The following is a 24,629-nucleotide window of genomic DNA, read 5'->3' on the forward strand; positions in this document are numbered from 1 at the left end:
TGTGACGGAGCATGCTGGATGCATTCCAGTGAGCCTTGCTTCTTTCTGATGGTGTCGCACATCAAAGCAACTTTTTCTGAACAAAATGGCAAGAAGGAGGTTGGGGTGTAAAGGTGACAAAGCAGGCAGCAGACAGACGGCAAAGAACAGGCTCACATGTGGAATGTTTCACTGCAGAGACTATAGGCTCTCCTCAGACTCACACTTGTTCTCCTCTGAATAACAAAGAAGAATGTTTTTTTTATCCTATGCAAGAACAGAATACTATCCTCAGTGACTCTCAGGTCATGAGTGGATTTTGAGGGAACAGAAAAATGTCTGCACATCAAATGTTTTCTTTTGAAAAAAGAAAATAAAAACCCAGCATTTAACTGAACCAAAGTAACACATGAACATGAAATTCTACCTTTGCAGAAAGACTGGATTCATTTGAGAATCTTCAAATAGAAACATGAAATGGTCATTTTTTTTATTTGAAAGGGTTTGATTTTAATACTGTCCTTATTTTTTTACTTTTCCAGTTGTAAAAATGCCACACATGCCTGCTAAAAGCAACACCTAGACAAAGAGAGATCAATGAGACATTATCTCTGCCCATCAGTCTGGGAGAGGCTAGAAGGCAATTTCCAAACTACACCTAAAAAAAATTAGAATTTTGTGAAACAGTTCAATATACTTTGCCACTCAGTCCATAAAGTGAAACTCATATTTTACAGATTACACATCGAGTGCAATATTTCAAGCCTTTTACTGTTTCTCTTAATTTAAATGATTACGGCACACAGATGATGAAAACCCAAAATTACATTTCAAGATCATTTCTAAGCAATAAAGCAAAGGTGAGAAAGAGCAGTGTCCTCACATTCCTTCACAGAAAAAAATAAAAGTTTACTTCAAGTCATGTTTGCTAAAGGCACATTAAACTATTGATGCTGCTGTTCTTTTTCCACACCGCTTTTCCATTTTAGCTTAGTTTAAATAAAAAGACTCATTGAAATTAGTGTAAAAAGCAAGATTCAGCCATTCATGTCCTGACTGTTAAAACCACATAATAACACGAGAGTGCACTTTCCTCTGTTGAGCTTTATTCTTTATGCATTAAGGTAATAAAGTCTTGAATTGGGTATACACTGGTTCTGTGTTTTTGAAAAATTCCCCACATTCAGGCTTATGTAACCATTCTGCTGTTAGAGGAGTTATCCATTCACCTGCAGGGGATGGGAACATGTTTTGGACTTGAAGGGGTCTTTAAAGTCTGCTGTGTGTGTGTGTGTGTGTGTGTGTGTGTGTGTGTGTGCGTGTGTGTGCGTGTGTGTGTGTGTGTGTGTGTGTGTGTGTGTGTGTGTGTGTGTGTGCGTGTGCGTGCGTGTGCGTGTGTGTGTGTGCGTGTGTGTGCGTGTGTGTGTGTGTGTGCGGGTGTGTCAGCGAAGTAACACATGTGATGCTGCAGGGAATTTATAAAATGCAGCTGAAGTCACACACTCTGCTGTGTGGATCTATTAGCATGTAGAAAGTTACGCTACACATTTTTACAACACACAAATAACTTTTTATTAAGTCCCACAAAAAGAACTTTAAAAAGTCAAACTTGGTTGATATTGTGGTGCGATTTTGCCGACATTAGCACGGAGCAGGTCTGTCTCATTTACTCTGTCTCTTTCCGCAGCGGCACTTCTGCGTCTTCGCCCTGTCCTTTCCCGGAGCAGAAGCCCTGAGCACCATCTACAGCTCCATCTTGTCTCAGCATCTGAGAGGGGAAGGATTTGGCTCGGCCCTGCAGAAGAGCAGCTCCACCCTGGTCCAGTTGGCTCTGGCCCTCCATCAACGCGTCTCCTCCACCTTCCTCCCCACAGCGGTCAAGTTCCACTACGTCTTTAATCTGCGGGACCTCTCCAACATATTCCAGGTGACCAAATGCATCAGGGAAGGTTGACCTTGGGTTAATGTTCCCTGGAGGAGAAGTCAAAAGTTGCCTCCTTAAAGTTGGCTTCTTTTCGCCGACACCACCCACTCCTCCATTTCAGACAAGCGTATCCATATTTTACCTTAATTCTTTCTTCTTCTGCGGCTCTGCTTCCCTGGGCCTCTGTCACTAATTTCTCGCTAAATGATTATTGATTTAAGAGGCAGCACTGAAAGCTGGAAATGAGTCTGAAATAAGTGGAACAGAGAATACAATGGATTTGCTTTTCCATGGGTGCATAAATGTATTTAAATGAATATAATATCAGAGTGTTAACGCTATCAAGGGAGAGGCTTTCGGGGCAATATTTCTGTCAAAATCCTCCACGGTTTTAATGGAGGGCAGGCTCTTTCATTTAACACACTCTGTTGTATAATTAATGCTTTGAGCCACTCAGCTATAGGAAGTTAAATTTTCATTATTCTTTCCAGGAGTTTACAGATGGAGCCCACAGGTCTCACTATTTTCACTATACGGAGCTTATATAGGTGTGTAGATTTTACACACTTTCCTTTCACTCTTAAAGGTACAGCTTCTGTGTGTTTGTACCTACCTGGTAATGTCCAGCTTCTACCGAATTATATTAACAGGCACAATAAACTTAAAACGTTGTAATTAGCTAATGCTCGGCAGGGTTTAAAGAAATGCCACTTTGGTTGTTGTTATGTGCTTCGAGCACATTATGATGATTCTTGTTTATTTTTTCCTTTGTTTTCTTATAGACTTTAGTTGAATGACCTGTTGTTAATATATTTTGGAGTTTGGATAATTTTTTATTTTTGGTCATTTGATTACATTATTTTGTGGCGCTGTTGGTCCACCTATAAACAGGCTGGGTTTTGGCATGTTGGTGATCTCCGTCTTTCCGCTCGCTCCACCAGCACCGGGGACGCGTCTTGACGCGGTGCCCGCACGTCCAGTCGCTGTCAGCCGCAGCTGATGTTTCCAGCCTGCCATGCGGTATTTCTGTTAGCCTTTGTTTGTTTTTTCATTGTGATTTTGGCCTGGTGGGACCGGTTGTCCTGGTTTTGATCTTTCTTTTGCATTAGGTTGTTTTTGGCTTTAGTCCGGTACTAGTAGGGGCTTCGACGGCCCTGTACAGGGTTGGCCCCCTGCTGTACCATTTTGTTCTGTTTTATCGACTCACCAGGTCCAACTTTCTGTTAATACTTTTGGGGTTTTGTTTTTCTTTTTTTGGGACACGGGAAACTGAGGGCATTTAACTCTCTTTTTCTTCACAGAAAATCCGAAGGAGTTGAACAAAATAAAAACCAAAGTTCAAGAGAGTTTAAGAATAAAATATTTTGTTGAACCTTCATTCTTGTCTCGTGTCCTCAAATATGTTGTGCCCTTAGTGGATGTAACAATCGTAAATGTTTCTGTAAGTTTAACTGGCAAAGTATTTCATACCTTGCAGTAGTGTTAAGTACGCATGGGTGGGTGTTGCTACAAGTTTGAGAAAAACAATCACAACCTTGTGGGAGATTACATGGTCATTTAAATAAATTAAAATGGTAGAAACCTCCATCGTCTTGTAACTGGTGGGTTGGGAGTTCAAAACCCCAAATTGTTGTTCTCTGGCAAGACGCTTTACCCGCCTGACCCGAGTGACGGCCTCACTTCTGTTAGTCTGTCCTTATCAACTCTGGCCACAGTGTAGTTTACCATCATCAGCGTGTGAATGTGTGCATGAATGATTTTGGTGTGAAGCACTTTAGAATCCTTGATAAAACGATGTGCTCATTTATCATCTCAACCATTTAGCACAGCATTTCTTAAAAGAACATCATTCAGACAGTCAAACACGGTGGTGGTAGTGTGATGATTTGGGCCTCATCCGCTGCTGTAAGTTTATGATTTGGCATTCGTTGCTATTTGTTCTATTCATGGGTCAACGATCAGAAACACACCAGTAAATCCACCTCTTCGCTGCTCGAGCTTTTTCGTGCAACCTGCTCAGTTCATGACTTACGTTCACTGAAGATGCTGAGACATGAATTTCAATGAGCTGCTGAGGTTAAAAAATCCTTCATAGTACTTAACCAAAAAAAAAGAGTCATTAGCAGTTATAACATGTGGATTGTGTTTAGAAAGCAGTTACTTTTTCACACAGGACCAGGCTGATTTGTATGTCTGTTTTCTCACAATTAATTAATCAGCTAAAAACAGTTTTTTGTGTTTCCTCAGGTCACCTTCGTTCGATATTGAAATTAGCTTCAGGGTCTGAAAGCATTTTGACAAAAAAGCAAAAGCTGTGGAAACCTATAGGGTGGCAAATACAGTTTCATCATGATGGTGCACGTTACTTCTTAATGTGATTGTTTATGCTGGTTATCATTGAAAAGTCGTAAGACGTTGTTAAACCCTCCAACGATCTCTTGGTACTAACCAATCGGAGGCATTTGTTGCTGGTTTGAAAGCCTGTGGATTTAAACGGTGAAACCTGCTTGCCATTCAGCAGCTCATGCCCTGCAGACCTCAGGGCTTAGCTCCCACGGCCTTGATCACACACATCACCGGCTTCAAACAGATGTGATTTTACGTGAAGACTTTGAAACCAGTGTTTGAAGACACCATTCAGACCAGTTTGACAAAGTCTTTGTGTTTTTCTTTAATTGGCCTGAACAGACATTTGGCAACCGTCCTGAAGAAATGGTGTCAAAACTGTCTGCTTGGACCAGTCCACCTATAGAAATATGTAAAGAGCTAGAAAAAAAAAGCTCCCATTTGAAGTTTTTCTTCCTCGCGTACTCGAGTCGTGGCTGTAACACTTCAGGACAGGTGGGAAGAGGTGAGCCGCCTCACAGCGTGCGCCTGGGCCTCAGTCGAAATACTCCAATCAGGCCTCTGGTTTTCCGCACCTCCAGATGTGGGGAAGGGTTTGTTGGGTTTGTTGTGACAGTACAAACACTTCCTCTAATTCTGAGCCGCAGCCCTAAACGGTTGTCAGTCCGTGTTTTCTATCTGGACGTTTGAGAAGTTTGCCTCAGCTGAAATAATTGGGGGGACTTTATGTGATTCTTTGTATTTGTGTGTGTGTGTGTGTGTGTGTGTGTGTGTGTGTGTGTGTGTGTGTGTGTGTGTGTGTGTGTGTGTGTGTTTTTATAACTTTTGGAACTCTGGGATGCAGCCAACAGAAAGTGTCTCATTATGATGAACCCTAATGAGCCAGAAAGCTGGGCTCAAAGGCTCTGCATGAAGCTTGCACTAGTCTGTGTAAAGGTGTTTACAAATGTGACAAAAAAAAGATGAAGGTCCAGTTGAGAATCAAGAACGAGTCTTTAGGGTATTGTTCCCAAATAACTTGCCTTTTTTTTTTCTTTTTTTTTCAGTTTAGTGAAGAAGTAAGCATGAGCTATTCCTAGCTATTTTTCTTCTTTTACCCCTAAGCTTTTTTTTTTTATCCTCAGTGCATTTTTTTTTTTTGTCATAATCTCTCCTTTGAAACTCGACTCGCTTTGAGCTTTCAAGTTGATCGATAAGGTCAGCTTATAAGTGGGCATGTTGTGAGTGAGGAACAGCAACTAAATTCTTCTAACAGGCCAAGACAAACAGTTTGGAGACCAACAGGGAATGTTGTCGAGTAGCTCCGTTTGCCAATGTTCGTCAACTGTAATGACCGACGGGCATATCCACCGGCCTGTCTTCTCCACGTCAACCTAAACGAGCTCCTTGACGCTGGAGAGCTGCAGGGGGGGCGGAGGAGGAGGGGGGGTTGAAAGCGGATGGAGAAGACGGAATCAGAAGAGAGTACATGAGACTCGTGGTGCAATGAGACCGGCGCCAAACTGTACTGACTGCTCTATATGTCTGTATGATTTTCGGTGGATAGTCAGCTGGGTGCATTTGTCAGTTGTTTGGGGCTCAGAGCAGCTGTCAGGCATAGAGGAGAGCGAGTCCATGGAAACAGACAGCCCTGTACGGAAGATGCATGTCGACACCCGGAGCTCTAATCCCTCTCCTCTGAGTTGAACGGAGCGAGAAGATGTCGGAGGGGGGCAAGGGGGGAGATTCTGTGAGATAGTCGGCCAAAGTCAGCGGGATGTAGTGGGGGGAACAAAGTTCTCTCTCCTCTTGGTTTGTGAGGAGTTTTTGCTGTATCTTTATCTTGCAAATAGCTAAAGGTTAAAAGTATTGGCGCTCCAGAGAATTGCAGCGTCTTGCAAAAGCAATCCCATTCCTTAAAGTCAAAGTTTATAGTATTCTATTGGGATTTTATGTGATGGAACAACCCAGAGTAATGCATCACTGAAAAGTAGAGGAAAAAGGGTAAATACTGAAATTTTCAAAGATAATTCAGCATCGTTATTGACGCAACAATCATGACATTTGGTAATCATGTATTTTGGTTAAGCATTCCATATTTGGACAATTGTTCCCTCTGGTTTTGGTTGCTGTGCAGCTGGAAGGATTTTTGCTTTTACTTAATTTACTTTTGTAGTGTTATGATGCATAACCGTGACAACAAGGTTTAGTTTTTGCAACTTGAGCTGAGCAGCTGGTTAGTATCTCAAAAGCTCAGATATCACTGGACTTACAACCCCAAATTCCTTTTTCAATAATTTGAAAAGAGAAGCTTAATGTATGAAAAGGACCAAAAAGATTTTAGTTGTCAAATATATAATGTTCTAAGAAACTCCAAAAGATGCTATTTGTGATCAGTTATTTCTGTGGAAAGTGGATCATTTTTCTTCCACTAAATGCTCTGCTTTGCACCACTCTACCACAAAAAAAAAGAAAACATGAAAGTTTGTGACAAAATATGGAAAAGTTTTGAGTGTATGACTACTTTGGCAAGTCACAGTATAGACCCATATGGTGTTTTGTTTTCTTCAGCTGTACTTGCGCAGGGTGTCAAGATTGATGCAAATAAACACAGAAACGAAGTAGAACGGCGCAGATCCGGGGACATTTTAGAGATTCTCCACTTCCATAGATCTTAAAGAGTGTCTGTTTAAAATCCTCGCGCACACGTCCACACGCCCACATGCACGCCGCATCTCCCCATCTGCACAATTACACAGTGGATTTAGCAGCCAATTGTCACGTTCAGCAGCATCCGTAGGCAGATCGGGTTCAGCTGGCTTCACCTCCAGTGATGATTCTGCTGATGAGAATAGGTTCTGGGACGGGAGACGCAACACATCTGCTTGGCTGCGTCTCCTGGGTGACGGTACGCAGGGCGCCTCGCTGTCCTCTCCCTCATCCTATGCAGCACCTATTATAGGATGCACATACCCCGTGGTTCTGCCTGAGTGCATCATCCGTGCCTCTGTGGGAAATCGGCCACGTCACACTGTCCTCCACCACAGACACATTTATCACCAGTCACCCACTGAACACTCGTTTAGGCTCGTGACTCGTTTTAAGAGGGAAGAAAATGTAAAACGGGGTCAAGAACCATTCTGTTTTCATCTGTATTGCTTTTGCATTGCGGTTCGGTCATCAGTCAGTCGGATCAACGTTTTAGTCCAAACTAAAGCATCGTTGAATAAACTGGGCTCAAGTAGATTTGAATTCACCTGAAGAGCGCCATTTTTCCTATTAGATTTGTTTCAACATCGCCTCATTGTTAACCTTTTTGGTAAACAATAGGAGAGAGAAATGTTGTCTTTATTTATACTGTCAATAAATAAAGGTAAATTTGCCTCACCGTTTTATGGTTCCTTGGGGGGGGGCGGAGAACTGAACCTTCAACCTGCTGGACATTAACTGCAAACTTTAGCACGATGACTCACCTCAAGGATTAGGTGGACATAACTAGCTTTTTGAATTTATGGCTGAAACTGATTTTTGATACAATAATTCAGAGTTTTCTATAATTTTATTAGATTTCGCCAAAAAATATTTTGCCATGAGAATAGGTTCTGGGGCGGGGAAATCAGTGATTTGCAGCATCAGAGCAAATCACTGATGCTGCAAAGGTGACCATATTGAAATAAAAATGTTTAATGTAATATTATAAAAAGCCTTTAGAAAGTAACTTCATATTGCACACTCGTACTTTTTCAGACTGATTTAAATGAAGAGCCCACTGCACTGAACCCCATTGAAAATCTCCTGGTTATTCCACCAAATATTAATTTCTGATAAAACATCAGTATTGATGTGTCTAAATGAATATGAACTTGTTTTCTCTGCATTATTTGAGGTCTGAAAGCACTGCATCTTTTCTCATTTTCTGCAAATAAATACTAAATTTCTGCTTGTAATTTCAGAGACGTGTTGTCAGTAGTTCATAGAATAAAAGAACAACGTTCAGTTTACTCAAACATATATCTATAAAACGTAAAATCAGAGAAACCGATAACGTTAAGTGATCTCTTAATTGTTTCAGAGCTGCATTTACTAAAGAACTCAGACATTTTTTGACCGGTCTGGACTCTCAGATTCATCTACTACATGATGGTTGTTGCCATGTTGCTCATGATTATTTTGTCATGTTTGCTTTGCTTATTTGTTCACAACTTGTAAAATTTTATGCATCCCACTGGATGGATAAAATTGTCCTGGATATGTCCTGTTTTGTCTAAATGAAGAAAATTACTTCATTTGCTAATATAAAAATGTGCCTTTGTTTGACCTCGAATCGGTCCTACAATTGTAAATTTAGATTAAAAAATAGTTGCGATCTTAAAGTATGGGAAAAAAAAATATTTCAAACAATTTATGCAATTTTGTTAAAAAATATATTTCTGTTGCTGTTAAAATTATGCAGCAACACATTCAGCCAGACAACTCCTGTGTAAATGTTGAAATACACAAAAACACAGAGCGAGGTTTGGTTTGGCACTCTGGCTCCTCCATGTCTGTGTTGGACTAATGCGTCTCTTCACCCTGAACGTTTCTCCTTCGACTGCCAGGGAATCAGGAGAGTCTCTGAACTTGGAGTTCATGGTTGGGAACTAGGATAATTAAAGGGGCTGAAAAGCAGTAAAACAGCAGGAAGTGGCAAGATTCAGAACGATGTGGGAAACTCGCAGCTTAAATAAACCGCCCATAATGGTGAGGTATTGAAATGTTCTGTAGATCATCTGCTGAGTAGCAGCACAGCTTGATTAGAGTGCCTGGAACCAGCTTTTATAGTAACATGACATACATTTAATATCTTAAATTTGAAACATTAAATCTAAGCAAAGAAAAAGAAGAAATGGATAAAAATGATATTGTTTTCTTATTTACTGCACAGAATATTGTCCATATTTGCTCTTTTTTTAATTCAAGTAATTGTCTAAGGTAGTTATCCAGTAAAAGGCTGCTTCAAGCTGCAGCATGAAGCTTTTATAAACATGTTTCATACATATTTGTTCAAATTATCATTATGTCATGAAAGTATAACATGAAAAACACAATATGTGGGGGGAAGAAAAACATCTCTGCCTTCTTCTTCTTCTACTATTGTCATGTGCAGAAATCCTCCAGTCAGAAATAACCAATCAGAGGCAAAAGGAAGGCCATAAGGCTGAAAATCATGCTTGTGTACGCGTTGATAAATTTGCTAATGATGGAGAAACAACTTACTGCTACAGAAAAGCTGTTTATGTGCCATCATTTAACTAACCTGTTTGATCTAGTGATGCATTTCTGCAGATGGCAGTAGAATCACAGGGAGCTTCATGGGTAAAAAAACATTTTTTTATAAATGTTACATAATGCATCTTCAGTAGAAATGCCACTTAGAACTTGTCAAGTGTGATGATAAACTGTTACATTAATAAAAACGATAGGTGGCACTTCTTTATTCTTTAGTTTACACACCATAAATGTCTGGTTTTTGAGACCCGACTTATTTCTGAAGAGTCTAACTTCTGTTTCTGCCAGCCAGCTGACTGCCAGTGTGCAGGAACAGACTGGGGAGAGGCCCCACTACATAGTAAAGTATGTTAGCTCTCTGAGAGCTCACAGACGGAGCTTAGTTTTGCCTGTTTAGGAAAGTCCTACTGTGTAATCCAGACTCTTTTCATTTAAATCAGATAATTAAACGCCTGCCCACTGAACCTGGCCCACTTTACATAAAACAATACTTCAACAATTGGATAGCAGAAAAGTGCAGCTATTATTTCACCGAGTTTCCCTGTCACACCTCCCAGCAACTGGCCCACTCAGAGCATCTAGTGACTTACCCACAGTCGCTTTGCTCTGTTTCCCAGCTTGTTCTGCTGTAAATGGGCCCAATCAGCCTCTGAAATAAAACCCAAAGCCCTGCTCCTTCCCTGCTTTTTCTGCTCAGGGCATTCTCTTCAGTACCGGCGAGTGCATGAAAAGCCCCGCGGACCTGCTGAAAATCTACCTGCATGAGTCCAGCCGGGTCTACAGGGACAAGCTGGTGGAGGAGCAGGACATCCAGGCCTTTGATAAGCTACAGACGGACACACTGAAAAAGTTCTATGAGGTGAGAGTTTTTTTTTTTTTTTTTTTTTTCCTAGAGTTCAGCGGGGGCAGACCAGAGCGGGGAGTGAATCATTAGGCTGCCTGTTCTGTATCTGGACTTGGACATCACTGGGCCAACACAGCGAGGAGGAGGAGGAGGGGAAAAAATAAAAAGAATTTTAGGGGAAGAGCGAATGTAGGGCCTGGAGAGACTTAGGGGAGAATATTAATCAGTGAGGTACGGGGTCCGGCTGTCAGGGTCTGCACTGCCAGGCCAGCAAATTGGAAAACATTTTAATGGTTTCCTCTCCGCTGCTTCCTTCCTCCATACCCTTTCCTGCCCTGTGTCATGCCACTGAGAAGAACCTGACACACATGCACATGCACTCAGATAAATGAGAAGAGAGACCATGCAACAATATATTATCAACTCCTTGCATATAATGCAAACTTACAGCTTCCCTCTACTTCCATGAAAACCAGTAGAATGTTTTCTGTCAGATACCAAATCACTGATTTTCTTTATCTTGCGTCCGTGTGAGGACATTAACAGGATAAATGCTGCCGGTTCTGTGATGAAGTCATTCTGAAACCAACAAAATGGTCCATCATAATGTAGTACAGCTTATTTCTCTGTCCATTCATCCATATGTCTGTCACTAACCGTAATCTGAGTTTGAATCAACTCAACAAACCTGCAGCTCATTTTCTTAGTTGATGTGTGTGTAGACTAAACATAAGCTCTTAGTTTTGATACATTTAATAACTAGAGGAAAAAAAAGATCAAGAGAACATTGATATTTTAGTTACTTGGTGCACCTCAAATAAAAATATACAGCGCTGTATGTTTTCTCCCCAGTTACACCTGCAAGCACGTTAAAAACATTTAGAGTTTTTAACGAACTTGTGTCTCTAAAAAGGAACTTTCAAAATGAAAGTTTTGTGTCCAATAATTTCCAGTTTTCAGGGTTTTGTAAAGCTTTCACCTTCTCATACAAGTTTTGGTCAATTATGAAATATAAGAAGAGCTAAGAACCAAATTCTATATCAGCAGCAGAGGAAACGCAGTAAGATTTTACTTGTATTAAAAAAATCTCAAAATGATTAAAGGTCACATTTGTAACTGTCTTTAGCATCTTGTTAGCTAGTAGCAACACTAGCGCTACTGAGACATCAATCTCTGTGTTTGGATAAGAGAATTTGTATCCTTATTTTAACTCTGAGTTTGCCAACATTTCCAACTCGACCTCGTTCTTTGACAGAAGTTGACATCTTAAAGGGATCAAACAGGGCAACTTTGATGGAGTATCTTCAATCTTCCTGTTATCTACTGAAAGTCTTCCTCTCTCACTCTATTTTTTTTATTTAGCTTTCTATCCTTTTAATTGAAAATAGTTTCCTTTAGATAGCTGGTTACAGCTATGAGGTTCTGCATGTCGTTACTTTGTTCTTTACTGACAAGAAAAAAAAGTAGATTTCTGAGTTTCTGACCAGTTAGATTCAATCAAGTTGAAAATGGACAGATTGCTGTCAGAAGTCAAATTTTTCAGAACAACGTCTCTCATACGCGAGTCACTTTTCTTTTTTCCTCACAAACGTCTTTCCTTAGCAGACAAAATACACGGCTGAACATTTCGGGGCCAGCATGGATGAGAATTAACTGGGTCAGGCTCTGCGCAGCAAAGACATTTAGCCGTGTCCCTGTCCACACTGTTTAGGCCCAACAGCAATGTTCTGCTGGCAAACGAACTGTGTTCCCCTCACTGTTTACCGCTGCTGTGTGTGTGTCTATGAATCTTCCCCCCCGAGGACGTGGAGGAGGAGCCGCAGCGGACCCGGGAGATGAACCTGTATTGCCACTTTGCCCGCGGGCCCGGGGAGCCCAGGTACATGTCAGTGGAGTCCTGGAGCAGCCTCAGTAAAATCCTGCTGGACGTTCTGGACAGCTACAATGAGGTCAACGCCACCCTGAACCTGGTGCTGTTTGAAGATGCCATGGCTCACATGTGAGTACAGGAAGTGAATGTTTTTTGTCTTCAAAGTATTTTAAGATTCAATGTTAAAACCAGGCAGCAATGAAGTAAATACAATCTGTATGCAGCTTAAATATAATCTAAGTCTCATTTCACTGACGTTTCATCTAGGAGTCAAATTGAATATGAGAAAACTTTTTGAATATGAGATTCATGCTTCTAATTCTGTAAAAAGATTATTTTCCAAAGGGTTCAACATTGTCAAAAAAACAAGCTAGGCACTCTATGCATCGCACAACACAAACAAGCTGCTCACTTCTTACTAACCGATTGAAAAGCAACAAGTTAAGTCATAAGGCATCTTGGAGCCTGCTGTTATCACAGCTTGAGCATTCAAAAGTCAGTATGCTACCTTTCATCCTGTCTTTCGCTCGCCAAAGTTCTTTGAACACAGGAAACGGGTCAACATATGTTTTTGAGCAGTCGCACTTTCTGAACAATTTCAGATTAGTTCTACTTGTCTTGAACAAAGAAGACTCTACTGACACCCAACAAAACCCAGTCCAAGTTGTAGTTCCAATGACAACCCTCAATGTGAATAGTTCCTCCTTTAAATCTAATTTTGCAAAAATATGGTTGAAAACATTTCTTTGTTTTCATGGGGCTTTTTTTCTGTTTCTCGTTGATATTAAAATTATATTTTAGCTTCAGAATCAGAAGTCTGACAGCAATATTCAGAGGCTTTCCCGATAAATTTTCCAGCCGATAAATCGACCCAAATTTCCTTAATTTTGGAAGATTGGTTGATTAAAACACGTGAAGCTGATTTTATGCACCGATTTTTATCTGCCTCGGCACAGGTCTACAAATCGACCACATTCCTCTTTTGCTCTGCTGTGAGAGAGGTTTGACCCTCCCACCTCGTCATGTCTACACCTTTCAATGTTTGGAAAGTACAACAGTTTGAGCAAATAAAGTCCTGGATAAAGAAAGCATATAATGGAGAAAACAGAGTGCAATTCAAGAAAGCGAAGGGAGTCAAAATTTGTCTTCAATTGTTGAGCTATAGTACCAGTTGGTGTGTAAGAAGTTTAAATGTCATCTTATGTATAATCACTGAAAGTAGCTGAAACATTATTGGAAATGCAAGAAAATGCAAAGCAGCTAAACTATCATCAGGAAGAGATGAAATTTAAATGTCAGCGCAACTGGAAGCGTGGAAACAACAGAGATTTGTCACTGTGCATGTAAAACATGGCAGCAGTTAAAATGAGAGTTGTGTTTATAAGCCGCTCCTTTCCTTAACGCAAACTGGATTCATAATGAAATCAGGCCATCTATTAAAAATGAAGAGACACGAGAGTATTTTTTTACATCCTGTTTAGGAGATTAAAGTGTTCTGGAGGCCGGCTCAGTCTGGAGCAGAGGTTCCCAAACTGTGAGGCGCGCCCCCTAGGGGGGGCGCCGTGTCATTGCAGGGGGGGCGCGGGAAGCCGTCTGGATGAAAACAAAACAAAACATGAACACTGTATGCTCTGGGTTTTTACCTTAGAATGGCCAACTCTCTGTTATTCCTATGTCAATTTGATAGAGTAGAGGCTTCCACACTTCCCATATTTATGTCCTCTGTCACTTTTATCAGCAGTTAAAACGGTTTAATCCGTTGTTAACATGTTGTAACCTGTTTTTCCGAGCCGCCTTTAAACGCAACATGAGCGCTACGACGCTCGCGCTGGGTTTACACCTGTGAAGGAGACCTGCTGCTGCTGTGCGGAGCTACGTAGGTTTTGTTAGAATCACGGCAGCAAACCAGCAAAACGCAAAGAACTTTTCACAGTTTTTCCCTCCAAACTAACCGACTGAGTTGAGTAAAGCTGTTGGATGCAGGTAATGTTAGCTAAAAGATGACTAGCTAATATCAATACAGAACCTTAAGCTTAACAAGTACCTTGTAGGCTACCGATGTTGGTGTCTATTTTCAGCTACGTACATTCATTTTGCCCCCCAAAAAGTCGATGCCCCCCTCCCCTCCCCCTCCACATGCGTCGTTTCAACCAGACAGCCATTTGTAATCCATAGGGGGGTGCAGAAAAAGTTTGGAAACCACTAGAAAAAAAACTACCAGTTTTAATTGGAAACTGTGATCATACGGAGAGCTGTGGTGTTCTGCATGAAAACGGACACAAACAACCACAAAGCGAAGCTCCCGGTGTTTGTTTTTGTTGGATGAGTCAGGTGCCGTGTTCAGCCAGCGTTTCCTCCCTCTACCTTTTCCCTTACCCATCCCTTTCCACCAATTCCTCCCTCCCCCGAATGTCTGCTCTCTGCACGCAGCTGCCGAATAAACCGAATCCTGGAGTCTCCACGGGGCAACGCGCTGCTGGTCGGAGTGGGCGGCAGCGGCAAGCAGAGCCTGACCCGACTGGCTGCCTTCATCTCCAATCTGGAGGTTTTTCAGATCACCTTGAGAAAAAGCTACAGTCTCGCAGACCTAAAGGTTAGGAAAGGATACCAGACAGCTCTTTTTTTTTTTTTTTTTTCTTATTTTGTCACTTTATTTATGTCTGGACATCACCTATGCAGTTCTAACACATGGATATGCGTTAGAATATTCAAATATAGCTGTAGCTTTATGTTTAGGATCGCTGGCCTGCTGCAAAGGGAGCCTCTATCTAGGTGTCAAGTTTTCTAACATGTATTTTTACAACAGTGCCCTGTATTTATGTCCATCCATCATGTCACCAAAGCTGAACAGCAACACGCACCAGGGGAGGCACATTTCAGCACCTCTTCTGACAGGCAAATGACGCCTTGAGCAGACCTGAGGCATGCCACACTGGATTTCACAAGAAATGGCCATGTCTGTGGATTTTAGCTACATGCAGATATGTAGTTATGCCAGCAGGTGGCACAGCTTGCCACTAGAAACGTAAAGCGTTACTTGAAGCAATGAAATGAATTTGTCATACAATAAAATGCTCACTGTGTAAATCTTTTAAACTTAAGGATATTAGCTTAGCAATCTTCTCCTCAACAGCTTTCTTGAGAGAAATCTGTCACCAGCTTTTTGCCGTTGTTTTCGTGTTGACGAATCGTGGGTCGTACATTTCTGGGTATTTTTCAACCTCAGTCAATAATCTTTGCTCGTTCATATTTATATATTGTTTCCAGAAATAAACAGCACTTAAAAAAAGCATAGAAGAAGAAATAACTGGCATATTTTTTTCTGCACATCTGATGCTGCCGGTCTTTGCTGAAGACAAGCCTTGCCTCAGCATGCTGCTGCCACCACCATGTTTCAAAAGGGGAAATTATGCGGCACACATTTTTTTGTACAGTTTTGCCATCGACCAGACTTCAAAATCCAAATTTTGTAGTATAAGACTACAGCGCCTTCTTGATATTTGTGTTGATAGTTTTTTTTTGTCGTCACAGTTAGTATTTTTAGATGAGGCTCAATAAGATTTTCAAAGCATGAGTCATTGTTTTCTACACCAACCCAACTTTTAACTTCTTACGTTTTGACCCTAACCTGTCAAGATAAAAAAAAAACTTGCGGATTTTTATTGAGATTAAGTTACTCAAAAGACTCAGAGTCCACCAATAGGACTTTTAGAGTAAAAAGGGGTCGATGTCGTGATTATTGTGCACATCACTAAATAATATGGCGTGCACAGGTCAACAAAATGTTGAATATCAGTTTCCTTCAATTTCACTACTAGGCACTACTTTGTATATATCTATCATAAGAAAATTAATAGGTTGAAGTTTGTGGTTGAAGTGCAACAAATTATGAAGTTCAAAGAATATAAATCTTGTTTATTGACTTCAAACAGGATGAGGTTGTTTGAATGTCAGATGCTTTTGGGTGCTAAAAATTCATTTTATCATACAAATCTACAGTTCAACTCTAACAGCTTCAATTTCTTATGTTTATATCCCTCCTTGTCCTCCTCTTCCTCTCTCCTTCCCACCCAGACTGACCTGGCATCCCTCTACATCAAAGCTGGTGTGAAGAATGTTGGCACAGTGTTCCTAATGACTGACGGCCAAGTGGCAGATGAAAAGTTCCTCGTTCTGGTCAATGATCTTTTGGCATCGGGTAACAGCAAGCCTTTTCTGACTACTGGTTCCTATGGTTTCCAGGAAAAAAAAAGATTTTATGTTTTATTTCTTAATTGTTACAAATAACAGAGATGTCTCTACTCCTCAATATGGATATAACATTGTGAGGAAATGGAAGGGTTCCTCTTGTTTAAGCTCTGACGTTTTAAGAGTCCAGTCCATCCAAGTCTTTTCTGTTCTTTGTAATAATTTTGAATTTATTGTGGAATTTATTAATTTTAATGTGATAAAATTGTCCATGGACAATGAAAACTACTTGCTGAACGCATAAAAATGCAAAACAGTTGTGTCTAAAGGGCAAAACATTTTCAGTTATATTCTCAGGAATTTCATTACTTCACTTCTTTGGCTTTGTTCTGATGTGACCTTTACCAAAATTTAGCACACTAACATACACAGTGGATGCAGAGTTATTTTAGAGCTTGACTTCCTTTCTCTCACTCCAAGTACAATGAATATCTCCAGTATTACCTTTTAAAATTGTGCAATCCAAAGCCCTGGAACTTGGACAATTCCTGAGCTGGTCAACCAGGTGGATCAAAGAGTGTTTCATGTGCACCAAGCAAACCAAACTAAACCTTTGCATATTCATAGCCATGTCACCCCATGCATACTTTTAGCCTTAACTATGGGACTACAATGTCTGTTTTTTAAGATAGATTTTTTTTTTCCTAAAAATGTTTGCTCTCAGTTTGAAATTAGAACTAGCCAATAAAATTTCATCCACCCACTTTGTATATCTTTAATAGCCAATTGGCATCCTCGACAGAGCCCTAGATCATCACAGGGTGTCACAGGGACTGATGAGACAAAATAACCATTCAAGCAAACACTCATACATAAGCGCCATTGAGTGTCGTAATTATTCTAACACGCGTGTTTTTGCGCTGTGGAAGAAAACGGGAATAGGTGAAAGCATGCAGAACAGTAATGGCTGAGTTTGATAATCCAGACTTTGTTGTTGTGTGACAGAAGTACTTCCTCAATCCCGGACATTCAGCTTGGTTGTGGCTACAGCTAACAGCTAAATTCAACTCACAGATGGGCAAAGAAAACTGGTTTTAAAGCATAAGAATCTGTAATAAAAAGCTCTGAGAACAGACAGTGTTGTTTCTCTCAAAAGTCGAGCTCAGCGGTGAGATGTCCTGAAGACATACTTCCCACAACGTGGTGTAGAGCCGCATCATTTCACTGGGACATGTACAGCCTTTATAGCCCATAGAAATGTTTATTTTTTCCTCTCACATCAGTAAACAATACAACATGTTGTACAGTATCCTTTTCTTTATTTTCCAACTCTGACTTTTCTCTGGTCACTTTCACCACTCCTGGCACTCTAACACCGCTCTTAAGTACGTCACAGAGTACAAACGTAACACAACAGGATACCAAACTCATTCAGCAGCAGAAAAGGCACTAACATGTTACTGATTGTCCCTCGTTTCTAAGAATTGGGATAACAGCCTTTCAGATCAGGGTCTTTGGAGGAAAGAAGCTGTTATTGATTCAGTTTTTATTAGCCTTTCAAGCTTTTTGAATGAGCTGGTGGAGACCACTGCTCAAGAAAATATAGTAACATTTTACAGGAAATGGAAAATATGTTTGGAAAAAATCTTAGCTGCTGAAAAGCTGGAAACCTGAGTATATTGAGATCCCTACATTGTATTCCCAGACAGTGCAGGCATCTGCCAGCAAACACGCCAGCAGGCTGTGGTTTTTGGAAACAAGCCTTTGCCTTGCAGGTCTTTGTTCTCTCTCCAAGAATCTCTTTTTCATCTGCTGCCCTCACTTTGCCAGAAGATGATGTCTTTAACCTAGACTAGGTGATGTTGAAAATATAATCGGTTGCAAATATTAACCTCCTCACTTCCTTGGATTTGTGTTCTTACAACCTCAAATTTCTATGTCATGTTTTAGCTTTCACAGCTGATGAAGCTATATAAAAACACAGGCTGTGATAAATAGCAAAGTAATCGGTTTTACACATTTAAAAATATACATCAAAATATAAAATTGATCAACATGTTTCGATAGCAATCAGACTCAACATCAGTGCAATGCTGGAAATCAAGTTTCAAAAGAACAAAAATATAAAAACACACCACTAATGACTGACCAGATAGGTATAATAAAGATTTAATAAACTCTACCTTAACTCCAAACCTGGAAAGAGATGGAAGTTAAACTCACAGTCCAGGTGAGGAAGGCTAGAGTCAAATAAGCAACTAAGAGTCCAAAGATACACTTTATGGAACCACACAGATCTTCTGTAGAGATGGTAGTATCTGTCAACAGGCCATTATAACCCACACATCACAGAGCTAGGTATTCATAGTCGCCAAGAAAAAGCAAGCACTAACGCAGAACTTTGTCAGAAAGCTTGGATTCAACCAAGAGGCATGTGGGGAAAAAATGCCGCTGTCAGATGAGTCGTATGCAAAAGCAACACAATGTCTGGTGCAATCCTAGTCTTCCAGAAAAAGGACAGAATGTAGGTTTTCCTTCCAGCTGAGCAATTACCCTCAACAGATTGCTAAAACAACACCAGCGGAGGCTTAGGGGGTGAGCTTTTTGGGATGTGGAGGAACGCCAAGACCTCAACCCAAGATTTTAGAGCGTAGATGTGCCAACCCTGTCGAAATGTAGAGACTCGATGCTTGATTGCTGCTGGAAGTCTTAAGCTCATATTCTCCAAGTGTGTGCTCAGAAAGAATACATTTATTATAAAAACGGGTTAAGCTGCTGCTGCTGTGATGACATCATAGGCTAACTAAATTGATCTTAGTTGCATTAAAACTAAATGGATATAGCTGCTTGAAAGGGTTTTGTTCTGCCTAAACATCAATCATAAGCTTGAAGCGGGGAGCAGCTGGAGTTATGTTGTTAAATAATGATTCAGAAACCTTAGGTTACATGGGCTGAAGTTTCTTTGACTCATTATAGACTCATACATCCATCTGCACATTCCACGCTCATCAGTTACTCGAGTGGAGTTGTGACTTAAAGCAGATATCTGCATTAGCATAAGTCCTCTGCATGATCTCCTGCAGTCTCCACCTCTATTACCACAGCAAGATTTGATTTAAGAGTCTCTGTGCTCAGTGTCAGCTCCGATCCCAACAAGATAAGAAACTTTTCCAGAGTTTTCAGACAGCTAAAGCTCGCATTAAGAAGAAGAGGTCTGCAGGCACGGCAATAATGTGATTCATTTTATTCATTCCAGGAGAGATTCCCGACCTGTTCCCAGACGATGAGGTTGAGAACATCATTGGCAGCATGAGGCCAGAGGTCCGTAGCTTGGGATTGATGGATACGAGAGAAAACTGCTGGAAGTTCTTCATCGACCGCGTTCGCAGGCAGCTCAAGGTGAAGCAGACAGATAGGACAAAGGCTCGGTTGTTTTGTTTTTTTTATTTTTTATTTTCCCCACTACTGTGAATTTCTAAAGTAATCATCCAGAAACAACCGTTCTCAGTGGCTCCCTTCCAGGGGAGAGAGTTACGCATTAATCTTCTTCGCTGAGTTTCGCCCATGTTTGATCTCCATCCTTTCCTAATATCGCAAAAGCTTGCCACCTCACACTCTAATTTACCATTCCTAAATAAAAAAAGAACCTCTCAAACTTAGATAAACATCTGGCTTTATGAAGGAGCTTCTCCCCAGACAATTTTCTTCCCTGACACTTTCAGATGAACTTGAATACATTGGGAGGCGGCGGACGTCATTATAAATCACCAGCATGAGCAGAAAAGCTGCCGTTTAGCTGCAGATAATTTCACCGACGTGTAGTCGCTTTGTTCCCCCTGGGGAGGGAGAGCTTCCAGAGGGCTGCTTATCCTGTCATTATTATAGCATACCCCAGCACATCCCCCACCCCCAGCACCAACCTCTCTAGATTGGGGAGTGAATAAATAAAGAAGGCATTCCCATGGGCAATCTTCTAAAGAGTGGATTTCTGACTGTTTAGTTATTTCTGTTTAAACTGCTTGTCTGGGTGGAAAGGGCACTTTCCCAGAAATGTTGGCAAGCTTCAATCATTGCATGAAATGTGCTGAGGGTGTGTTTCAGCATGTCACGCGGGGTGTTGAGCATAAATTGCCAAACTAGGACACAATTTAACATGCTTTGGGAAGTTTTTTGATGAGTTGCTCCCAGTGTATGGGGATGGGTTTGAGGGGTCAACAAGGGAAATGGGGTAGCAGGATCCTCGGTACTAATTGGCGGTCAATCCCTTCGCCACACACTCGGTGACAAATATGCCCAGAAGAAATGATTCACATCTTATTTGGACCTAATTTGGTACACATGCAGACCAGCAATGGTTATGTAAATGATTCAATTGTGTGTGGGTGCTCTCACATACCTACTGATTCCTACATAGGGCGACTGTGCCATCTGCACACTCCACATGCTGACAAATTTCACAATATGACCTGTCTTGCAAACCAACAAAATGGATCCCTATCAACCATTGCTGTGTTGGTAACATTGTCCAACTCCTCAAGGGGACTTCTTCTGTGTCTACTAACCTTCACTTAGGCGTTTCACTAACTTTCAGACAATCTGTGTATTGGCTCGTAACACCGTCCCTCTACTTGTGATGCCACCTTTCAGTCTCTCAGAAGTAGTGTTCATTGTTGTTTTTCTATATTGAATATTTTATATGTAATGTAGTAAAGCAGGGTCTGTGATGACCTGTCCAGGGTGCATCGCACATTTCGCCTAATGACTCTGAAAATGGGCATTAGACCATCGTAACGCTGCAAGGATAAGCGGGTATCGACGATAGATGGATGGTAATAAAATGGGAAATATGCCGATTAGGGATGCAAGTTATCAATTAATGGGTTAATCTAAAGTTGATGAACCTTATCGATCGACTAGTGATTAATTGATAAGTGGATATTTTCTTAAAAACCTGAATTTTCTCTTGTATGAAAAGAGCTGACCATCTTTTTATTTACATTCCATAACAAAGAGGGGTAAATTTTTCATATGCTTCTATTAAAGAAATTAATAAAATCCTTACATTTAAACTTTTTTGTGTCAGTTCTGTTAAAGACTGACTGACTAAACACATTTTCTCACAATATTAAAGTTGGACATATTTATAAAATATATTAAAACAAGAGCCTCTTAAGTTGCTGAACATAAAAAGAAAAGATGAAACTTAAGTGTGAGAGTTTATATTTCAAAACAGTAGACCGTTTCTCTTTCCCATTCTTGTATGGTCCTGCCATCTTTTTTCCTGCGTCAACTGGCTCCACTTAAAGATGACCAGCGACTCCCTCTTCTGGATGGTGGCTGAACTACAACACTGAAAGAAGGTTTAAACGGATGTTATTAATCGATTGGAATACATTTTAATCTAATAAACCTTTAATTGACAATTAGTAGTAAGTTGATTAAATGTCTATTAAGAAACACTGAAAAACGTACACAGTTTTATAACATTATACAACAAATATGATTTCTTTTCTCTGTGGTTTGTGGAATAGTGTACAAATTGATTACATATTTGAAAGTACACAATATGATGTAAAATAAGTGTAATAATCAAAACTGCATAATATTAAGACCAAAATCTGTGTAGCAGACAGTCCTGTATTTTTGTTGCTAAGGTCGTCGAACTGTTTAAAAGGTTCATGGTCAGAGTGTGATGAACTTCTGCTGAAAGAGAGAACAAATATTTTTCCTTGGGCCTTTGAATCTCACCTCCTGATTAATAATTTAGTCTAAAATTAAACTTCACCCTGATCCCACAGATACTTTTATAAATGGGTTCACTGAATATTCCATGAGGGTTGATTAAACTTTTCACCAGGCACCTCCACTTTTTCTTCTTCCTTTCCAGCCAGAAGAAGATAATACAAAGACTACAGATGAACTCTTGTTTAAGATGTTATAGAAAAGCCTTGAATTAAACTCCACATTCACTGCTTTTTTCTCTCTCTCCTCTTCCTCTGAGCTGAGTGATTACCATCAGCAGTGTCTCTGGGTGTGCCTTCTGCTTGTTTGTTTCTTCAGTTTGAATTTGTCGAGCATCTGGCTGAGTGTCTCAACAAGCCAGCTGTTAGTCTCCAGCAGTGAAAATCAGTCTGACATATCCCACAGCTCTACACACCCCTTTAATCCACATACTTGATGGAAGCTTTATTTGCCTAATGATGGAGAAGCAGATAATTAATTCACAGTTCTCCATCACCCCTCTTGACCGTGAAGGCGTTATTAGTCTGAGCGCGCCTTTCTTCTGTAAGTCTTCTGTGAATCTACATGTATCCCACCTAAATAACTCAGTGACTGTAATCTATTTGTGTGTCGGAGTTCAACCTGTGATGTCTGCTGCCGTCACTTCCAGGTGGCCCTGTGCTTCTCTCCGGTCGGCAGTAAACTGAGGGATCGGAGCAGGAAGTTCCCGGCCGTGGTCAACTGCACGGCGATCGACTGGTTCCATGAGTGGCCACGGGAGGCGTTGGAGTCGGTCAGCCTCAGGTTTCTGCAGGAGGTGGAGAACATCGAAGTGAGAGAAACTCCCGGTTAAATATACGCAGTACACACAGGAAGGAAGTCACCCACAAAAAAAAAAAAAAAAAAGAAAGTTCTCCCTCTGAAAATGTAATTTAGAGTGTCAGCCACCGTGACGCAACAAATGCGATGTTATTTTCAAATGCAGACCGAAGGCCACAAAATTAAATTCCACGCCTCAGCCTGAGGAAGTGCAGGCCCTCGCTGCAATCTGCACGGTCCCCCCCCTGCTTCCAGTGTGAAATAACCGCTGACTTTTAAATCACGCAGCCCCAGGTGAAGGAATCGGTGAGCAGGTTCATGGCTTACGTCCACACCAGCGTCAATCAAACATCCAAGGAGTACCTGGCTAATGAGCGGCGCTACAACTACACCACGCCTAAGTCTTTCCTGGAGCAGATCAAGCTGTATCGCAGTCTGCTGGGCCAGAAGAGCAAAGATCTCACCGCCAAGATGGAGAGGCTGGAAAACGGCTTGCAGAAGCTCAGCAGCACATCTGATCAGGTATTTGCATCTTTAATGGAACCTCTGTTGAAAAATTCATCCCTGCAACTAGACATTTAATTACTTAGAGAATTTTAATTGATACACGTGCAGACAAGTGATTGGTGGAGAAATGCTATACCTGGAAGGAGCTGGCATGCCTAGAATGTAGCATTAGAAGTGGTAAGAAGTGACAGTCAGTCTTCTTAGAGTCAGAATAATGACTGAAGGTCCTCACATCTTTAATACAGACTTTAACCAGCAGGAGGCAGAACAGGATGCTGTGGTATTAGAAGAGCTTGAAATGTCTCATCAAAGTTAGACGCGTTTTACTTAATTTGTATTGTCATAACTTTGTTTGGTGATACAAGTGGAAGCCCATGCTTCTCATTAAGTGATACAAAGTGCCATTGCTAATATTTAGTCTGTATTAATGCTAATTATGGAGCATTCCTAAGTAGCATAATTAGTTTCTGACGATGTTTCTGTGTTCCAGTTGAAAGTCAGAGGGATATGGTAATGGATTTGTTCAACCAGGCTAACTAATTAGCAACTCAAGCATTTAACACAAACACAAACATTTTTGGTTTATTTTTCAAAATTACCTTTAAAATGTTTTTTTTTTTCTTAATCAATATTAAAACCATTCAAGGAAATAATTTTTGTTTTCATGACACACCAAAGCAAGTTGAAAATCTCTGTTGCAATGTCGTTTTAAAATACCCACTGCATTGCTGCAACCTCCACACTCTCACCAAACGCTCCACCCCCAATCCATCCTACAACCCTGGTGTCAGGAATAAAGAGGATTAAGAGTGCACTTTTCATTCATCAGTGTGGGATACAGTGATGCCTGAATGCATTGCAGAGCTGAAGGCAATAGAAACACTTTCCGATTTGTGCCGCATAACTACAACGGCTCTAAAATCCTTTTGTAGGGGAACTGATGTCACATATTAAGATAACATTTCTTAAGAAACATCTAAAAACAATTTGAACAATACAAATAAATACAGGACCACACAATAGTTACTTATTCATTTAATTTTTTTAATCGTACAGAGATGTGAAATATTCTACAAGTTTGTGACAACCATTGAACAACCTTGTCCCTAAATTATAATTTGGGATTAAAACGAGCTGCAAGCTGTACGTGAGTGCTCTAAAAGGCACTCATACACAAGACGGGA

The 24,629-nt window shown here is 40.7% G+C and overlaps 1 protein-coding gene across 1 annotated transcript in view; it reads left to right on the forward strand.

Moving 5' to 3' along the window:
- Positions 1 to 24,629, forward strand: part of dnah9 (dynein, axonemal, heavy chain 9) — a 166,605-nt gene that overhangs the window by 68,783 nt on the left and 73,193 nt on the right. The window contains exons 47-54 of the mRNA XM_088000949.1: positions 1,667 to 1,906; positions 10,194 to 10,355; positions 12,143 to 12,339; positions 14,641 to 14,803; positions 16,285 to 16,408; positions 19,655 to 19,797; positions 22,790 to 22,951; positions 23,227 to 23,460. Coding sequence (XP_087857075.1) covers positions 1,667 to 1,906; positions 10,194 to 10,355; positions 12,143 to 12,339; positions 14,641 to 14,803; positions 16,285 to 16,408; positions 19,655 to 19,797; positions 22,790 to 22,951; positions 23,227 to 23,460 — 1,425 coding nt within the window. The remainder of the gene's footprint in view (positions 1 to 1,666; positions 1,907 to 10,193; positions 10,356 to 12,142; positions 12,340 to 14,640; positions 14,804 to 16,284; positions 16,409 to 19,654; positions 19,798 to 22,789; positions 22,952 to 23,226; positions 23,461 to 24,629) is intronic.

This window comes from Poecilia mexicana, unplaced genomic scaffold (assembly GCF_051168715.1).
Source record: "Poecilia mexicana isolate PSO_F unplaced genomic scaffold, ASM5116871v1 scaffold_19, whole genome shotgun sequence".
NCBI lineage: Eukaryota > Metazoa > Chordata > Actinopteri > Cyprinodontiformes > Poeciliidae > Poecilia > Poecilia mexicana.